This window comes from Nothoprocta perdicaria, unplaced genomic scaffold, assembly GCF_003342845.1.
Source record: "Nothoprocta perdicaria isolate Ctin4 unplaced genomic scaffold, notPer1 scaffold_38, whole genome shotgun sequence".
Lineage (NCBI taxonomy): Eukaryota > Metazoa > Chordata > Aves > Tinamiformes > Tinamidae > Nothoprocta > Nothoprocta perdicaria.
In genome coordinates this window covers 349,252-370,266 of record NW_020455621.1, presented here as the reverse complement: position 1 = coordinate 370,266, position 21,015 = coordinate 349,252, and the positions used below count along the sequence as shown (strand labels likewise).

General features: G+C 38.0%; 1 protein-coding gene across 1 annotated transcript in view; it reads left to right on the top strand.

Moving 5' to 3' along the window:
* Positions 1-21,015, top strand: part of ARID4B (AT-rich interaction domain 4B) — a 63,124-nt gene that overhangs the window by 25,249 nt on the left and 16,860 nt on the right. Inside the window, exons 9-16 of the mRNA XM_026044715.1 lie at positions 903-976; positions 1,758-1,903; positions 7,398-7,470; positions 8,410-8,504; positions 9,557-9,654; positions 10,814-11,078; positions 11,833-12,005; positions 19,052-19,300. Of these exons, the coding sequence (XP_025900500.1) occupies positions 903-976; positions 1,758-1,903; positions 7,398-7,470; positions 8,410-8,504; positions 9,557-9,654; positions 10,814-11,078; positions 11,833-12,005; positions 19,052-19,300 (1,173 nt within the window). The remainder of the gene's footprint in view (positions 1-902; positions 977-1,757; positions 1,904-7,397; positions 7,471-8,409; positions 8,505-9,556; positions 9,655-10,813; positions 11,079-11,832; positions 12,006-19,051; positions 19,301-21,015) is intronic.

The window sequence follows — 21,015 nt, the reverse complement described above, 5'->3', positions numbered from 1 at the left end:
GCTCAATTACTAAGCTAGGCTACAGCTGCATACAATCATTTTTTTCAGAGAAGTGCTGCAGTATTTCTCTTTACCACATAAAATAGGAAATAAAATAAGTAAACGTAGGAACATCAGACTGATGTTCACAATAGARCAAGGAACTTTGTGTTCTTAAATACATGTCAAAAAGCGAGGGAGTTGATAGATGACAACAGACTTTTTTTGTTCATCCAGATTTTAGTCTTTCTTTAAAAAGCTGGAACTRTGTATTCTGCTTGGTTCAGTTTAGCAGAATGCTTTTGCCAAAAGGATGTTGAAATATCTGACAGTTCCATTGTAGTTTAGTTCCTTCCTAACTCTAGGATATTGCTTTGCTAAAGATGTCAGCAGGGAACTGTACCCACCCTACTACAGCTGTAGTTTGTAGACAAAGGAAGAAGTGATTTGTCTTTTAATTGAGATCTCTCATACTCACTTATTTTTTACATCTGGGTGTATATAATATATATTTTAAAATATTTATTGATTGATTTTAATCCAAGATAGGCTTTTGTTGGTTTGGGATGAGTTGTTGGTAGCTACCTTAACATGATTTTTTTTCCTTTTTTTTTTTTTTCTTAAAATTAAGGAATATATATTTGAGAGATGTCAAAAAATACCAGTTAGAAGAGGGAGAATGTTAGTTGGAAGTCAGTTAATGAATGGAAATGTATGGTCTTCCTAAACTTTCTTAAAAGCTGTGTTTTTAATGCATTAACTGACTAATGCTATACTGGGCCATAACATTAAAAGCATCAAATTATTCTTCATGGGTTTCCTATTGTTAGTTCTGTCACATTTTTAATGATTAGCTCTGTATGATGATATTAACTTTTAAAACTTTTGAATTGTGGTTTTTTTTTTTTTTTTTAATAATCTAGTGTCTCTGTGCCAAGAAAAGATGTTCGGGAAATTAGTGAAACTTCACCAAAACCTGATGCTTTGTTAAAGCAAGGTAAAAACAACATTTTGTGGGAAAGCACTTGTGTGTGTAGATTTTAACTTTTACATGGACTGTGCCAGATGTTTTCGTAGATATCTATATGCTGTTTTTATGACACAATGTAGTAGTTTTTTTTTCTGTAATGTAGTATCTTGAAAGTAAACAGTTCTGAAAATCTAAAGGCTCTTTTTAATAACTTTTTTTTTTTAATTTGAACATGCTAAGCACGGATGTAATCATGCACTGGCTTTATAGATTAGTTGGTATTTGGCCATCTATATTAGAGCTGTGTAGAGTAATTTGCAGACCTCTAATAGCTTTGAGAAGGTTGCCTTTGTTGCTCAATAGACTGGAATTGTGGATTCACTTGAAATTTTAAGTGTGTATGGTCAAGCTCTAAAATGTGCTTGTGGTTATTTCTTTCTCCTTATGCCCCGCAGTCTAATGGTGTACGTAAGCCACAATGTAAAACCCTTGGGATAGGGGTTCTCTTAATTCAATGTAGAGGTGCAGAAAATGCTGATTTTTGCCTGTAGACACTAACATAGTAATAATCTTAATAATAGATCTGAATAATTCAGTGTGCTGAGTAGATAATGCCAGGCTTGTATGGTGAAGCAAGAAAGTAAGGGCAGCACAGGGATGTTGCTGAAGTTCTTTAAATTTGGGGTAGAATGATCAATTAGCAGCCTTTCCTTTTCTTTCCCCTTGCCCCCTCTACTTTTCTGATTAGAAGATTTGGCCAAATTGATTTTATCTGTCATGTTAATAAATGCTGGTGGTCCTTTTACAGCATTTGACCAAGCCCTGGAATTCCGTAAAAACAGAACTGTTCCTAATAACTGGAAAACAGAATTGAAAGAAGACAGCTCCAGCAGTGAAGCTGAAGAGGAGGAGGAAGATGAAAAAGAAAAAGAGGACAACAGCAGTGAAGAAGAGGCAAGTTAGCAAACTGCACAGATGCACAGCTCATTATAAATCAGCAAGGCTAATGTTTAATTAGGTCTCAGTAGAAATCATTTTAGCTTTTTAAAGACTCTGTTGAATAAAGGTATTGTATGCTAATGTGAGAATATCTGTATGAAAATCTTAAAATATCTTCGAGTACACTAAGCAAAAATTGTRTGCATTCAAAAGGCTGAGTCAGTGGGAACTAATGGGAGATGGGTAGAAATTAGAAGATTGGTAGAAATTAAGATTCAAAGGTAGATCCCACTTTAAAATCTTAACTCATATTCATCCTGATAGAGCAGCAGCAGGTGTCCCTCCCTGCTGGAGGCTGAGAAGTATGCAAAAGGATAGAGGTCGTTGTGGCGCTTTCATATATATACATATATATACCTATATATATATATATATATTTAACTAAAAAAAATAGAACGGGACCTTTATTTGTATGTGTTTCTGACTGGAACTTGTCTGCTAGCCAATGAAGGACTAAGTGTCTTCTAATTGTGAGGATTTCTGTGCCTGGAAAATAAGATGTCCCTAAAAATCTGTTCCTAATAAAGGATGTACAGTGCTTAAAGCAGTTTTGACAGTTTTAAAACAAAGCACTCTGGTATCTTTAAAAACTTCAGCAAAACTTGCAACTTCATGCAAATCTAGAGTGGCTCGTTCTTACATGTGGTGTGCCAATATGGGAGGGCAAAGGGGATTTTTTCAATTGATGGAGAACGTCAGGTTGGTTATGGAGATGCTGATTGCTTGGCTGTTATGTCAGTCATGACCTGAATGGAGTTTCCACTGTGTAGGTCACACTCCCTCCAAATAAACAGTTGGCTGCCTTTCTCTGGTAATGGTTGCTGCTGCTCAGTGCTTTGTAGTGTGCMGAGGGAGTAGTTTCCCTTCCTGGTTCATCCTGATCGGCTCTACTGCACGGTGTAATGGTGTTCACTTGTTCTCCCCTCTGTGGCCATGGAGTAAGCTCTGTGCATGCTAAGCTCATGCTACTGTAAATAGATTTAACATTATCTATATCATCACTTACTTTCTCTCAGCTACCCCCCTATGTGCCTGTGACTTACTAGATTCCAATCCATAGAGAAGTCTTTTGCATGGGAGCTCCATGTGAGGATGTAACTCTAAGCTGCTGCTGACCTGTGTTCTTGACATCCTTGAGAAGTAAACTGAGCTAGGCTGGCATGACCCTACTGTTATCTCCTTCTCTCTCATGCCTCTGTCCCGCTTTTTCTTCTCCCCAACCGTTTCCACTCCCAAATTGCTATGCAAGCCTGTAGGTTCCCTTGTAAAGAAGAAGTTGCAGGTAGCTTGTACAGTGATATTCCCCTTCTCCTCCCCTTTTTAACTTCAAAAAACGGAGTTTACTGGTTTTGTAGTGCTTGAAAGGGAAAGATGAGAAAATTTTGAAACCTTTAAGTAATTGCCAAGAAGTCTGAGTTGCACCTTTCTTTTAGCCTGCTGTATTTCAGAATTGCTTCATCATGTGCTCTCTCTCTGCCTGCCCTGATGAGAAGAAGCAGAAGAGCATCAAGGCGTGAGCTCATGCACTCCTCTACCACTGTTTTTTCGTTTGTATTCGAAGTATGGAGTGCGCCTCATGCTTGGTTTTCTAATTATCTGTTCTTTCCTCCCAGCTGCCTGTCCAGGAAAAATGAAGACATGAGGAAAGAAGAAAGTTAGTGGAAAGTACATTATTCCTCAGCTGGCCATGAGGCTGGAGGAGGACCTTTGGAATCTTACTTCCTTGGTACCTTCTGGTGGTACTCAGATTCTCTCTGTCCATGATCACCTTTTTTCTCACTAGGGTTTGAGGGCTCTTTCTCTGATTTGTATTGTGACTGACTGACCATGATGCAGCTGACAAAAGCTGCCTTCCATTGTGGAACTGTAGAAGAGCTGCTGGACTGTTTTGGGCCTCACGTGATTGTTAACGGTCTTTACCTGAGCACAATCTTTTACTCACTTGTTTCACTGCTTTGAGGTTTGGGAGGCTGCATGATTTTTGACACCTCTCTGTGCTCATGGTTGTTGTTATTTTTTTCCCCATCTGTTCTTTAAGCTCACAGGTCCATATCCAACTCTGATCAAAAGCTGCGGTGCCAGCTTTGCGAGGGAATATGCTCTGTTCAGTATTTTGAAAGCAAAGGAGATCTGCTTTGTCTCAACAGAGCTCTTGATCTTCTAGAGCAGGTTGCGTCCAGCCATAGTCACAATGAGTATGGGTCAGTTTGTAGCTRTGCAGATTGACATATAATCCATATCTAGTGCTCATTCTTTCACTGGTTCTCATATTTGAAAAGTTAACAGCCTTTAGCAATACAATTTGCAAGTCTTTGGCCTTGTATCCCTTGTGCTTGGAGAGGGAGCTTCAGCGCGTTCTCGCTCCAGCCTCTCCCAGCTGCCTGTGATGTTTTATGAGGCTCTGTGTCTGTGTGTGCTGGACATGAACATTTCACCCTAGTCAAATCTCTAGGGATTTACTGTGACATTTCTTGCGATATTTGCCCTTCCAGTTTCTAATGTTCTGCCTCCTGCTGAGGTAGGAAGCTTTTAAAACAGAGGCAAAAGCATAATTTGGGGGTGAGGCTTTTTTTGTTTGTTTTCCTAAATGGTCAACATAATATGTACCTTTCCTCCCCTTGCTTTCTTTAGTGAGCATTCTGCTCCTGTTGTGGCTTGTCCTTTTTTGTAGTTYGTGTCTATAACCTGCTGGTTATCAAGCAGCATCTCTTTGGGGCAGCATTATCCACCTGCAGATTGTCTGGCCCTTCCCAGGACACAAACAGTTCTTACTGCTTGGCATAAGGCCTCCTCTTGGGCCCTAGTGCCTGTGAACCAGGACAAAGAGTGAACAGCTCTTCAATTCATCACCTCAGACTTTATACAAAGATGCTCTCTCAGTCATTGATGTGTAAATCCACTATCTTCTAAGAATGGTGTCTGTGTGTCCCATTTTTTTTCAAATTGAAGATAATGAAAAGCAGCCTCTCTCCTGTCTTTTCCATACAAAATCTGCTGTTGATCAAGCACAGAAGGACAAAGACCTTTTTTTTTATTTAGTCGGGTACAGTATGAATTTCTAAGACATATTGCCTCTTTTTATCATCAGGTTTGCCTATTTCTTTTACTTTTGTGACGTGGACAGATATATTAGTGGCTTCTGAGTGATCTTACTAGCATTATTTAGAAATAAGCCAAGATGGCAGAGTATGACATGGTTTCTTCAAACCATCACTTGGGATACCTTGTCATCTTCAGTGTTCTCATTATTTAGGAGGTCCTTTAAAGATCAGCAATGGATGCTATTGTAGTATAGCCTGCACTGGATTTGCAGAGATTTTGAAAAAGTAAAAACACTTCTCAGTGGCACAGAGTTTCTTAGAGTGCTTTTAGTGCAGTTTCTAAGAGAGGTGGCGTTCCTTCTGTCAGGAAAACTAATATATAGCATCCAGTTGCCATTCTGGCACCTCTGTGGGTTATCGTATTGGAAATTCTTATAGCCCACTCTTCAGGCATTGCGTCTTTCAGTGAGCAAGGAACACAATGCTCTCGCCTCTTCATCACCTTCATTTTAGTCTCATATTTTTAAGAAATAGAAGTTGCTGCTTATACTTGGTTAGATTCCCTGAGATTCAGCTGAATGCTCTCTTTTCCATCCCCTAAACACCATGTTGGGACCACCTTGTTATGACAAGTGTTGCTTGGAAGCGACGTAGGAAGAGCCTTGCATCAATGCTCCTTAGCTGAGCCCCAGGATCCAGGCTRCTTGGACTGCTCGCGAGCAGTGCTCGTTTTACCACCTTTGCCTGTTAAACGTGAGGCTTCTTAACCAGACATTTGTGTGTACTGGAAGCAGTGCCTGCACTGACACTCCTCGCGGCCACTGAATGATGATATTAATTTTCCTTCCTCCTTTGTGACAGGATGTACTCAGTACAAAGAACTGCAGTTCTCTCCCCAGCTTATGACTCTTCCCAGCTGAAGCAGGTTGCTCTGTGGTTTGCTGCAGCCAAACTATTGGGTATTGGGTAGATGCTCATCATTTAATGCCTCTCACAGAGACCTTTCTCTTGCGTTGCCTCTGCAGTCGTGCTGCTGTGGAGTATTTTCATTGTATTTCTTTCATTAATTGCAGCTAAATGAGAATTATTTCAGCGTATTGTGAATATTTGTTCTTGACTCTTGCCTGCTAGCTTTGATGTGTCATCTAAGAGCATTTAATGGAAGAAGTCTAGAACTAAGATAAGACTAATTGCTGGTAATAGTTATAGTCTTCCTTGATCTTACTTGTAGTTATCTATATCTTCATTGAGTAATTTCAACAGACATCTCTTTTTTTCCTTGTATTTAATAATCATATTCAATTTCTACTGATTTTTTTCAACTATTTTGGTATGTAACTTGCGCAGTAGATTATCTGCTTGCTTCTGGTAGGTGAGACTTTAATGTTTAGTGTAAGGAGACTGTTATAGGGATTGAAGAGATGARCACAGTGTGATACACCAAAGAAAATGTTTCCTATAGATTTATCAAATAACTTATATTAGTTATATTTTTAGAAACTTTATAGGTAGTTACTATTAAAACAGTGTGCAGAGAATTAATCAACTTGTAGTCAGTGTATTGTTTTGAAATAGCTTCATCATAGGAATTTTTAGAAATCCTGATTATATTGGAAATAAAATGATAATAGTATCAAAATCACAATATTAATTGCTACTGGTTGTGGCCAGTGGCATTTCCTAAAGAAAATTATAAGGTATTATAAAGTAACCATATTAACCATAGTGTTTTACCATGAAGCTCCACTGTTTGTTTTTCTGAGTAAATCTGATGCAAAGGCTTATTACTGTAGTGAACTGAATACAAAATATTTGTTGTTATTTCAGTTCTGGGATTGATCCTGCTCCGCTGGCTTTCAGCTGGTACCTCATGGCAGTATGCGTATGCATGCAGTGTCTGGCTGTGGTTTGTCAGTACTGTGGATTAGAGGTCCTACAAAAAAAGTGCAAGCCCAGTTTTATCTTCCACTCTGTTCCTGAAAGTGACATAGTGCATACAGACATTAAGGAATTGCTTAATTACAGAAGAATTGGATTTGGTCAGATACAATCTCTTGACCACTAAACAGATGTCTCCTACACTACTTTCTGCCTAAATAGATAAAATCAAGAACACATTTTGATTTATGACATTCCTTATGACACTTAAGAGATCTGCTGAAAATTCTGTTTGGATGTGCCTTTACTTTTTTTGTTCTCTATAAAAAGTTTTTTTTAATATAGCTTCTAGAACTTACTTCCATATGGCATAATACCAAGACCATATGTCTTAGCAACAGGATGCTATAYGACCGTAAAATGAGCGTCACCATTTGAACCTAAATCAATCACTACAGTGCTTTGCTTAATGAAAGCGTGTAACTAATAATGGTAAGTGATATTTTTCTTGTGTGCCTTATTTAAAACAGGAGGAAATCGAGCCTTTTCCAGAAGAGAGAGAAAGCTTTCTTCAGCAATTATACAAATTTATGGAAGACAGAGGTAATTATGATCTTTGACTTGTACCTAGAGATAAATGTATTACATAACAATACTTTAGGATTTGAGTCTGTAGTTTATTAGTGCTTTGCAGTTCAGGTTTGGAAACAATTAGGTTTTATTCCTTGTTTCTGGCTTTTCCTGTATACTTTTACTATGTAATCAAGCATTTGATGTCTTCAGTAATATTAATGTATAAATGCAAAAACTTTAGTAAACTACATAAGTGTATTTTTACATGATCCTAAAAAGCTTTGCTTTATTCCACACTAGTTTTATATTGTCAATAATAATAACTAAAATGCTTGCATCTTACAAATAAATTGTGAAGGCAGGGTGGGGGGGAAACCTGCTTAACAGTTAATGCAGTAAATCTTTACCAAGCTTTTATACATTGCAAGGAAAGTACTTTTTTTTTTTTTTGAGACATGGTATTTACACGTGAAGTTACATTAGTGCTGTAGTTGCATGTGAAGCTGAGCTGAGGAACTCTGCTTTGCTTGCAGATAACCTAGGAGCTGGTACTGCTGGTGTGCTACTACAGCTGTGCTACACCGGCATAGGAGGTTGCACCTCTTGGAAGCATTATGGGATTTATTTCTTGGGAGATGTCTTTTGCATTGTAGTGAAAAGACTACACTGATGCTATTATGTGTAGTTATTATTATTGGCTAAAATTAAATTATGTATAATATGGAGCAAGAAAAGCTGAATTGTGAATATGTAGTACTACCAGGGAGAATGTTTATATAGGAATTAAATTACATCTTTGAAMTGTAGGAAAAGGATGTAATAAAGCTGAATTTGTTCCCTTTTATGGAGAGAAAGTAGCAGAGGCACAAGATAATGTGTTTAATTGTGTAGAATAGTATATAATATGGATTTTGCATTATTATGAAAAAGGAGATTTCAAAATATTTCAATTACTGTTTTTATTCACAGGGACTCCTATTAATAAACGGCCTGTACTAGGATACAGAAATTTGAATCTCTTCAAATTATTTAGACTTGTACACAAGCTTGGAGGATTTGATAATGTAAGTATTAGTGTGTATGTTATTCCAGATCCACAAAATCTGAGGATGCTGTTTGGTTTGGTTTAAGTAATGATTGAAAAAAAGACTTGTACAACATTAGGGAGCTGTAAGATGAAATTTAAAGATCTCCAAAACTCATTATAGCTCTTAAACCTGTATTTTAACAGAAACCAGAAACTATAGGAAATTACACATCTATTCAAAGTGCTGAATTTCTGCTGCATAAAATCGGCCAACACTTTTGTTTTTGAGATTTCAACAAATGTCTGTGTGATAAACTGACTACTTAGATCACTTACCTCTGAGATTTTATTAATTTATAGTTTCTGTGGAGACCTTAATTCCTATCTATTGTGGGCAGCACACAGTGTTCTGTCTGGGATTAGTGGAATTGTTCTTGGAGCAGTAATTGAAATAGTTGGAATTCTTGGCCAAGCAGATTCCATTCACTGCTTTGAACTTCTTACCACGAAGTCAGCCTGTCAGTTGAGAGGTATCCTTGTGTGCTGTCATCATTCTGGGACCCAAGGAGAGGAAAGCAGAGGATGGTGTATTTGGGTATTGCAGCACATTCATTTTACCTTCCCAGGTAGTTCCAAATGAGCATGTCTTACTGCCTACAAAACTTGGACACCAAGAGGCATGTTAAAGATGTAGTGGAAATATGTTGCAGTACTGCCAGGCTTGAGTGTTCCTAGTGCTTTGAATCAATTTTTTCTTTAAAATTCCTGTTCTGGTAGTTAAAAATGACATACTGATTTTTTTTTTTTTTTTTTTTCTGTTCTTTGTGTTATTTTATTTGCTTTGCTTTATTACCTCCTGCAGAGGAAGGCTTGCTATGGCTTACCGAAATTAAAAAATGATAACTTGCTTAAAAATACATAATGGACTGCAGTTTGTATTACAGCAAAATAATGTATGATAAGGAATAATTACATARATCAGAGGAAATGAATTATAACTATTTTTCAAGGTTATAAAATGTTGTTGACTTTTTTGGGGGGGCATTAATGAGTGAACTTGGCAAGCATGCTGTAATTTTTTTTCCCTAGATTGAAAGCGGAGCAGTGTGGAAGCAAGTTTATCAAGATCTTGGAATCCCTGTGTTGAATTCGGCTGCAGGGTACAATGTTAAGTGCGCATACAAAAAGTAAGCAAAAAAGTTGTGAAATTCTTGCTRAAACAGACCTAATTTCACTAGTTCTGTTCACTAGATTTTATTTTTGTGGTGATGACAATATAAGGAAAATACTTTTTGGTAAAATTGAATTTTCATTAACTTTAGCCGTATTCCTCATGCCTTGCCTCTGTTAGCATACKCTTTTGTGAAAGCAACTTGGTAATCACTGTAATAGACTTGATATTTTGGTGTAGTATTTCCTGTTTTACTTCACATAGAATTTTTTTTTTTAACTTTTCATTGAAAGAGGAAAGGGAAAGAAAATGCAAAGTGTGTACAGTGAGGTATACAGTCTTCTACTGAGTGTTTAGTATAGGCAAGCATCAAATACTGCTCCATGCAGTCTGGAAACAAAAAGGAAAAAAAGGTATCTAACACTACATTTTAATTGCTGTTTTCCTTGGCTAAATATTGAGGCTTGGTGTTAATGATGTTTTAAAATTTTTCAGAAATCAAATGTGAATTCAGAGCTTTTCTGACATTCTATTTTATTCACTGCCAGAATTTGATTTGTCACTCTGCCATGCAATTATTACAACTAGAATAGAGAGAATGATACCAATCTCACTTCAACCAAGCAAAAGGTGCTGTACACTGTAAAGTCACGCTATATTGATATATTTCAAGTGGACAGCTTTTGTTGTATATATTTGTTTTCTTTCCTTGTGTTGAGTTTTTTTTACTATGGTTTCTGACTGAAATAAGTTATACAAGCATTATGACAGGAATCCTGTTTCAAAATTAATAAAAAAAATTAAGAATCTAATAGCTTATAAAATTAATATAATAATATAATCTTTTTTTAGGACACTTTGAAAAATGCCGTTTGTAATTACAAACTTATTTTTAAGTTGGTTTGACATTTATTCAGAGTTAGAAGTGCTTATTAGAGGACTTACTATCCACAAAAATTGAATTTCACTTTTCTCTTGCTTTTTTTTACATAYTTTATTTCTTTTCTGTAGTTTTCTTGAAAAATCTTTATGACTTCTTTTTTGTATTCTGTTTTACTACTTTAAAAGCTACTTATTTTTACATTTTAATGGAAAAGAAAAAAGAGCTTATAAATAATGAAATCTTTTTGTTAACAGCCAAGTTTTCTCATAGAATGCAACTTTCCTTCTTTCAGATATCTCTATGGCTTTGAAGAATATTGTACATCAGCTAATATTGAATTTCAGATGGCATTGCCAGAGAAAGTGACAAGCAAGCCTTGCAAAGATTGTGAAAAAGAAAAAGAGGCCAAGATGCGTGAAGATCAAGAGCAGGATGTAAAAGAAATAAAAACAGATAAGGAGGAGCGCAAGCAGGAGGCCGTAGCGATAGGACAAGAAGAGAAAAAGCTACCTGAGAATGATAATGAATGTAAAGAGAACGATAAGACCACCATTCTGGTAAGACATTTTAGTGTTCATGTTATATATTCGATAAATTGAGGCAGTGTGATAATCCTGACACGGTGATTGAAATCTCTGTAGTGGTTTTAAAACAGCTCAAAAGCTGCTGTAAATACTAATCCAGAACTAGCTTTGTCTCCAGGTACCTGTTGTTAGAGGATCGTAGTGTCAGGATGTGTGACTTGGGAGGAGGCAGCTGCAACATTCTCCTTCTCTGGGGCCTCCCAGATCAAATGGGGACCAGTTAATGTGCTGCTTTATGCTGACCTGGGTAACACATGCTCTCAGTTACCTACAGTGCTTAGGCTTTTATTTTGTGTTTAGCTTTGCTTGTAAGTCTTGCCCATGTAAATCTTGTTTTTATTTCTCCAGTCCTGCTGTGTGAAAAACACACATGGGGGTCATATGCTGTAAACAGTGCTCTAAGGTGGGTTGTAGTAATCCAGAGAGGCAARCAGTTGTATCTTTGCCCAACCTCCCGAGTCAGCAGCGGATTGTGAAATGCAAGCAGGAATGAAAAAACTACCTAGGAGAGTGGCTGAGGATTTGTTTGAAGTTTGTTATGTTTAGGTTGATTTTTTTCAGAAGAAAAACAGTAAGGGGAGAAGCTGTCATTTTAGAAAGAGTCCTCCCTTTTTTTTGTTGGGTGTGGGTTTTTTTTTTTTTTTTTTTTTTGTGTCTGCCTTTTTCCTAAATCCTTTATGGTTTTTATTTAATCTTGTAAGTTAATTAAAATGTTTTGTTATCCTAGGGAAACAAAAAAAATCTACCAGATTCTGCGTATACTCAACCCGAACAAGAAAAAGACTTAAAAGTAATCAAAACTGAAGATGAAACCAAACAGGAAGATAAGGATGATGAAAAAGTTAAAGAAATTGAGAATCCTTCCAGAAATGTAGAGGCTGAAGAAAAAGAAAAATCAGGGTAAGATACTCTGTTTAAAATCAGTTAATACATCTATTGTCTGTCCTGTCCATTAAGTTTTATTCTCTTATAATTTGAACTTCAAATTTAACATATCTATGATGAATTAGACTTGTATCTTCTGGAAATCTCTGTGAACTCCTAACTTTATACGTCATAGATAGTCTTATTGAAGTTAGTAGATCTAAAGGACTAATTTAAAAAAAAAAAAAAAAAAAGGCTTTACAGAGGCCAAGTATAAATATTTATAAACTGTATGAGCAAGAGAGGCATAAAACATAGGTCACTTCATCTGGTTGAAATGTAGGAAAGGTGGAGGAGAAGGGATGTTGCCATTAGTAGTAGTCTGTCTGGTTTTGATACATGCATATCCCAGACTTCTAGTTTCCAGCTTTTCATGTTGGAGAAGGAAGTGTAACAGAGAACATGGGAAGGGACAGACACAGTAACAGCTTCTAGTAACAGCTTTGCCACTGAGTGTGAATGATATTGACAGGAGAGTCTCCTGCAATCCTTTAAATAGGAGGCTTAAGGAAAAGGAGAGTGAGGTAATAGGGATTTTCAGGGCCGAGTAATCAATGGATGAAGCCTGCAAGTGATGCCTTAATGCACAAAATGAGCTAGTTTTTGTGCTTCAGCCCCTCAAAAGTGAAAGTGTGTCAGTTTTGGCAGACAGAAAAAAACTTTAAAAAGGGGCTGATCGTTTTCATTAGTTGCCAATATATGTTAATAGCTAATACTTTTATAATTAGACTTGTGGAGTATGACTTTGAGTAAATGAACAAGAACACAAAATGGCCGTTATGGGTCAGATCAAAGATCTGTGTTAACCCAGKGTCTTGTCTCCAAAGGAAGACAGTAGCAGATACTTAATAGAGAAGCAATTGTAACAGAGAAAGTSGATAGTGAAACTTCCTTAAACTGTCCACTTTTCACTTCAACTTTTCAGTCTGTATGTTTGTTCTTAATACCAGCTGTTGCCTCATCACTATTTCTGTTGTGCATTGCAATGATCTTTAATACTTAGTGAGTATAATAAAAGCTAGGGGTATTTAGACATAAGATTGTTCTCTCCTAATAATAATAATAAAAATCTGTAAGTAAATATCTTTGATATATTGATTTTGGAGTTTGCTTTTATTTTGTTGTTAATCTTGATTAGGGCTTTGATTTCGCTATAATAGGTTTTGTGAGGGTCCTTCTGTAAATGTTTGTCATCTTATAAATTTCCAATGAGTCCCAACTGGAAACTTCTGGTAACTCATAAATATAGAGTACAGGAAAAAATGGGTTCATTTGAGCTCAAAAGAACACTCTTGTGTATGTGYTCTCACTTCTGTGTGAGTATTTCTTACTTGAGATAGGAGCCATCCTATTTGAGATAGGAGCCAAAATTTGTTACACACATCATTTTTAAGATTAGCTGGATGATTTGTACTATAAAAAGTTTTCTGAACTTTAAAAATTCTTAAAGACTCAAAGCATCATATTTAAGTAGGTAGAAATCTTTGTGTTGCTTAGAAAATAGCAGTTTTCTAATTGTTGTATAYTCATACACCAGTGATGTTGTTTTCTGTGTTATGTACTTGAAAAATGGGGCAGCTTATAGCTAGCCATGGTACTGCAGAAAAAGATATTTATAACTAGAAATTCATTAGTCATTTTCTTGGTTTTTTTTTTTTGTTTATTGCCTTTCAATAAATTTTCTCTCCTTCTCTTATCTAGTAGAGTCACTTCTACCTAGTATTTTGCCATAGTGAAAGCTTATAACCTTCAGGAAAGCTTATAACCTGCAGCTTTAGATAGAAAGGAAATCATAGTTGTAAAAATAGATTGAGATGTCACTGTTGGGGATATGCTCTCAAGTGGATTTTTAGAGCTTGAAGGTTTTTCGTTTTTTTTAAATAGAAGCTAAGAAAAGGCTAAGAGAGCCTTTGAAAACTTTATAATAGATACAGGTTTTGAACTGATAGTGCTTGTTAATGGCTAGTTAACCACTATTAGTGGTTATATATATATATGCATATATATATGCATGCCTGTGTTGGTGAGGGCTTTCATTTGTACAGAACTTATATTTTCTGTAAGGACTTGATAGGTACTTGCAGCAAGGTTGTGGAATAGTCAGAAGCTGTTTTGCGTGGGAGAGAAAAGATCATTAGAGGCAACGTTGTCTTCAGTTCCTTGCGTGTCAAACTGCGGTGGTGAATCTAGATGGCAGCAGGAAGGCTCAAATGCTCTGGAGAGAGGAAGGGTTGAGACAGGTAACGTCATTTAGCTCCTGTATCTGTACTAACTACATATAAAGATTGCTTTCTGCAGTCTAGTTTAAGTCCTGTGGATTGGGAGCAGGGAGGGAAGTGCCCCTTGCTTATTGCATAGTTAGACTCAACACAGGTGTCTACACAGATGTCCACTCGTACCCATGTCGTGGGTACAAGTGCACGAAGGACGTGCGTGYGAGTTTGCTCATGTAGGTTCAGTCACACAACGTGTCATTATGCTTGACTGCGATATATGTTATGCTGCTGCTTTTGTGTTGAAAAGAAACTTTTGTATACTTGCATTCTCACATACTATCCCTAATTGCCTTTTTTTTTGTCTTTGAGAATAAATAGAGGTGGGAAATGTATTGATTGCTTTTGCTGTGGCAGTAAGGTGCTAATGAAAGGGTAACAAAGTGACAGTGTCAACGTACCTGTGGGGTAATACCAGTTCTTTGCCTCGAGTGGAAGGGGGACATTTTCCGCATGTATGAAATGGTTTGGGCACCACATTTCACATAGCCTGTGGTCACTGCAGAGTTACCAGCTGTGGTAGYTGCTTAGGTGCCTGAGCAAAGCCCGCAGCATCCGACGGGCAGGAGATATTTTCAAACTGAGTGCAAATCAGTGCCATCAAAATGAGAAGCCTCGTTCTCCTCGGTGAAATTTYTGAGCCACCCATCACCCACATGAAGAATGTTTCAGAATGTTTAAGAAGTGTTGTTGAATGGTTAGGAGCAGGAACACGAGACCCTTTCATTTATCTTGCTCATAGCAGTAGAGGAAAACCTTTTTCACAGTGTACTTGCATATACAGTGAAAATGTGCTGTACTACTTGCTGTTCTTCCTTGTGGCTCCAAGGACCTTGGTGCCTGCCTCTTTCTGCGTAACGAGGGACCACAACCGTGTGTTCAGGCAGATTTTCTGTAGACAGAAGACCTTAGGCCAATAACATGGAGCTCCCTAGGCTTTACTTTGCAAGTTCTCAGGGAAAATAAATATTGATGTGTTTGATTTTGTTTACTTTTTTTAAAAAAAAGTTTAAAGCGAGACTCCAGTGTCATGGCATAACACCAGCTCCTTGTGGGTCTCTTCATGGTGTAGAAAATACCTGTGTCTTAGTTCAGCTGTGATTAATAAAGTCAGAGGATGAAGGCGACCAAAATTTTTCTAACTCTATTACATGAAATAGAGGTTAAATAATACTTTAGGATGAAAGGAAAGGAAGAGGGGTCAGACACAAAAATAGAAGCCAATCACTCAACTGAAAGCATCAGTTACAGTGGAATTTATTTCTGCTAGTGGTGCAATTAGCTGTAATAGCTTAATTGAAGCGATAATTGAAATAATGCTGCTTCCCCAAGTTTTAGAATAACCCTTGAAAAATTACCTTGCGTTTGCCAACTCACCTGCTGTGTGTGTGTGCGTCTCAGTGGCTTGTCAGGGAAGTGTGTTGGAGCACGTAGAGGTTTGCTGCAGAACGGGGATCCGGGGAGGCCGTAGGAAGGATGTCAGTCGCACCCTGGGAGGCTGCTCGGGCTGCCTGGCCGCGCCGGCTGCTGCCAGGGCCTGTGGGCTGAAACAAGTCCGTGTGTTGCTGGGGCTCCTTTCAGTGCTGTGAGAGCATGCGCTGTTTAGTTTATTAAGATGTATCTGGTGATATGCCTGACCTTTTCTTTTTCTTTTTTTTTTTTTTAATTTTTCTGTTTTTTTTTCCGTTTTGTTGTCTGCCATATGTATTTTTGAACGTTTTAATTGAACGTTTTAAGCATTTTGAACCTTTTGACTATTTGCAGCGTTCTTTGAATCTAACGATACGCCRYGCTTGTACAATCTACACCCTTCAGTAGTTTTGCTTTGTTATTAACAAATGTTTTTTGAGTTCTAATTCGTTCATTGCCTGCTTTGAAGAGACATGCTCTCATTGTGGGGGGCATGCAGCAGGGCTGTTCTCTAGCCTGTGGCTGTAATGGAAGATGCTGCCACGTCCTGATGAGCTTTGCGGCGAGTTCTGGTTTCTGGCGGGTGCTGCTCCGGTGTTTCCGTGTCTCTTGCTCAGTTTGCATGCGCCGTGCTGCTCTCCTGCTGCATCAGCTGCCGCCTGCGCCGTCCAGGGTGCTGCAGCCTTCTGACAAATGCTGCTTGGGCTGGTTTATTTGTGTATTTTTAGTTGTCAGCGTTTGATGCCAAGATGATTACTTATTTCCTTTTTACTGGGGTTTTACCTAAGCAACATTACAAGGAATATGATGCGCGTATATGCATGGTCAAGTGAGATGATTACTGTSCTTGCTGGATGGCTACAGTCACAAATTTCTCTTAAAAATACTSATTCATGGCAGTCATTTCTCCTTCATCTGCATGGCCAGACTTGAGMTTTTTATGGCCTTGTAAACAGGATACTGTTCTTCTTTGCAACCACTGGAATGCGTTTTTCTTTTCCAGGAGCTTTGCAAGCGCAACAGGTTTTTCTGCTCCCCAAATGAGGAATAGTCTTCACTCTTTGTTTTGTTTCTTAGTCTCCAGCTTACAAGTCACTCCTCAGAAAACTCTCTCTAATTGCAATCATCTCCGCTTCCATTTTGTTTTTGCCTCCTGACATTTCCCTTCACCTCTGCTCAGTTTGCTCTCTACGTGTCTACTTGACCATCCAAGTTACTCAAGTTCACAATGAGAATTTCACACATCTCTTCCAGAGGGGTCCTGATCCTGGCATGCAGCCCTTGTAGAAAATCTGTTGACCCACCAAGGGATTCGTAGTGAGTGTTTATGGTGAGAGGCTCCAAACTTGCTGAACCTTCAAACGACTGCTGGCACCACCTGCAGATTGTGGAAAATCCCATCTCTCTCTTAGAGGCAGGCGTTTCCTCTTTACAGATATCGCTCAAGGATTCTGCCACTAATTCTTGAATTTCTTTTTTTCCTGATACAGTTTGGTCTGTTACATTTTTGAAAATCTTTACAGTGACAGGAAATCACAGGCTCATCTTTTTTCACCGCGGTGGTTGCTCTGCTCCTGATGCTAATTTCTTTTTACTCTGTGAATGTCAGTGACTGCAGAGTTGAAATTAGCTGGAGTTGTTGGTTTAGTGTGTAACCTAAGAATATGTAAATTCCTAAGTGATACATGTTGTGTTTGTCATAGAATTCTGTTCAGGAAAATTTCAGCTGAGTTTTGGGGAGTCTGATTAGTGATTTCTTCAGAGACTAGATTTTACCATATAGTATGTAGTGGAGATGAAAAGAGCTTGTGAAACTCAGTTCATTCTAATTCTAATTTATTAGAATTCATTCTAGTTTGTTCTAATTTATTAGCTCGGGTAGTCTTACCTTCAATAGTGAAGTAGCATACAGCAAGAATATTATATAATCTTTTTAAGATCCTGGCCACAAAACAGAATTGTCTGGTCTATGCAACATGGAACTTAATAGGAGTATTTAGTATTGTTTGGTTTAAGTAAGACATTAACACAGGGAATTTCAGCATTTGTCTTATTGTGTATGCCTAGAAAGGGCAGCATTCATTCCTGAAGTAATTTCATTAGGTTATTGTGGTTTTGCTAGGGTTGATTTTAGCTCCTTGTTTTGAATTCTCTTTTGGCAGCTGGTTAGATGATAATATTGCCAAGTGCAATGCGAAGAAAGAAGTATTTGAATAATTAAAATGTTTGATTTTTTTTGCAGAAAGAAAGCTTGGTCCAGATTTTTTTATGGAGTATTTCATGCAAAGATTTAAATATTGAGTATGAACTTTTGTGATGGAGATTCATTTATAATGGGTGTGAATTGCACTTGAAGCAGCAGTCATCTCTTCTTATGCAGCTTGTAATGCATCCGAGTATATCTGTTCCAAATCTCAGATTTTAAACAATTAGTGGCCTGTGGCTATTGTGAGTTTAGTAAGCAGTCCTAATCTGTTCTGTGTTGCATAGAGTGCATTTGGAATAGTGCAAGGGCCAGTGCTAGTGTCCTGCCAAGCTGTTTAAGATTGGAAAGTGTCCCTTCCCTCGCCCCTAACCTCTGCTCTTTTGCCTGCCTCTAAGCTGGTTGCAGATGCTTTTCAGAACTGCTGAGCAGCCCCTGGCTCTGCTTAGTGCTTCTGAAAAGTGTTCCCAGTGTCTGAAGATGCAGTTAGTTGCTGTATAAATGCACCAAGGAAGTGTTGACAGTTTTCGAYAGAAGCTCAATTTGACTGCAAGTTTTGTATATATTTAGAAGACTCTTAGCGTRATTGGCAAGAAATGGCAAGGCCATAGATTGTTGCTGGTGACCCAGTTTGCTAAACAATCTTGTGTAGGGTTTTTCCCTAAAATCTGATTTTAGTCATAGTCACTTCAAAGTGTAGAGATAGTTGATTATAAAAGAGCATGGATCTTTTGGGGGAAGCAAATTTCGAGAAACAGTTGTAGAACTYTTGTGTCAACAAAAGGAAACATAGGAAATCTCTGTATTGAGAAGGAGGATGAGCTTGGAAAATTGTATTTAAGCAAAGGGACTGCATGAAGGATCATATAAAGATGAGTTTGAACAACTTCTGCTCATACAGATTCTCATGGAGTATTTTTCATTAAGCCAAGGCACCTTTGCACCTTACAGTCACTGGATTTTGTGTRTATTGCTATATCCTGTTTTGCTGCTATTATTCGCACATGGGGAATTCTCACATATWTGGAGCCTGCAGTCTCTAATGCATCCACAATATTTAACGATATATGTGGTTTGGAACTGAAAAGCTTATGAAGTATCTCATATTAACTCTACAATTTTTTAAACCTTTCAAGAGATGACACCAATAAGGAAGAAGATGAAGATGAAGAAGAAGCAGAGGAGGAGGAAGAAGAGGAGGAGGAGGAAGATGACAGCAATAACAATGAGGAAGAAGAGTTTGAATGCTATCCACCAGGCATGAAAGTCCAAGTGCGGTATGGAAGAGGGAAAAATCAAAAAACATATGAAGCTAGTATTAAAGATTCTGACATCGAAGGTGGAGAAGTCCTTTACTTGGTGCACTACTGTGGATGGAATGTGAGGTAACTTGAGTTTTAGCTAGTGATTGCTTCTTGAATGACTTCTAAAATACCCTTGTGTATTTTAAAAGCCAAATGAATATTGAGTTCTGGAGTCCTAAGCTTTCAGTATTAATGTTCTGTGAAGGTCATTGTACTGTGTAAAACCATTTAGATTTTTAACATGCATAAATGCAGTATTCCAGTAGTGGAGAAAACCGTCTTAAAAAGCCATGATCAAAGAAGTCTTCCCTTGTTCTCTGTCTTATTTTAAATCTCCCCAARTAACAGATGATAAAATCCTCTTTTGGCTCTCTTAAGCCACTTTTATCTCATACAATATTTGAATAGTGTCCCGAACTCAATCTGTTTGCACAGTCTTCTCTGGACAGCAGAGTACATTAGCAGTCTGGCATTTACCAAGAGAAGTATGAGGGAGACATCAGTTTTTGGATGGGGGGAAAAGTTTTTTCTTTCTCATTTTTCTGGTTGGACATCCGTACTTAAAAACAGGCAAACAAAATACTTCACCTCCACCCTCAGACTTCCTCAGGTTTCTTAATGGCAAATTAGTGTGCAGCAACTAACTGTCATTCARGTCTGGTTTCTGCCCCCCTGCTCTGTCCCCTGGTTGCCTCAGGCTTGCAGACAAGACTCTTCTTAGCCCAGTATCCTCTTAGGTTATTGATATATTTAGGAGAATATACTTCATAATGTCTTCAGCATGCTTTTGTTARTGCTGTATTAAAATGTTAATATACTTTTGTCACTTAAGACCAACAGAAAACTTAAACATGAAACAATAGAGGAAATTAATGCTTTTGAGTGAGTTTTAAGCCAATTACTAAGGTTATTATTCTCCCTTTCTCGCGTGTGCTCACACACACACACATGCACACACACACAAACTACCCTTTTTCTTTCCTACTTTTTCCCCAGATTTCAGCCTCTCTCCACTCATTGCTCTGTTTTTAACCTTGTATTACTAAGTTTGTGCTTTAAAAAAAAAGCCTGAAGCAAATCTTTTTTCTACTGAAAAATCTGAGACTCTTATGATCTTCATCATTGAGACTTCAATTACTTTCCTACCTCTGACAAGGAGGGCAGGACAAGTCCTTAAGCAGTGCTGTCAGGATCGAATGGCACACGTCCCAGCTGCAAAAATGTGGTACTTCCCTCCCTCCCTTGAATATACCACTTCGCATCTAGGACTACTGATTTCCAGGACCATCCAAGCCGCTCCTGAGGCMCAACATCTCAGTACTGATGACTCTGATACCAGTTTCATGCAGAATTTTGAATATATCGATCTATAGAAATAAAACCGCCATGTAAAGTATCTTCAGGCAGGACTGGTGAGCAGTTTGGGCTGTGGAGTCTGGGCCTTAGAAGGCCGGGACGTGGGGGGAGCTGCTGCCCACCCAGTTGGGGCCTGGGGCATGGGCAGCGCTGCCGTCACGGCGGCCTGGCCTTAGGAGACTGGCACCCTGCTTCCCCAGGGTCGCTGTATAAAGCAAAGGGGGTTCTTGCTTCTAGTCTCTTGTTTTGGAATTCTTACATAAACATAATGATTTTCAAGTTAATGTTAGTAAACATATGCTGAGGATCGGAGCTGTATCTGTGCAGTAGTACTTCTAAGAACCGAAGTCAAAAACAAGCCTTTATCTTGGAGATTGAGGCACCCTCATTGTTAGGGGAGAAATCAAGATTCTTTTTTTTTTTTTTTTTTTTTTTTTCCC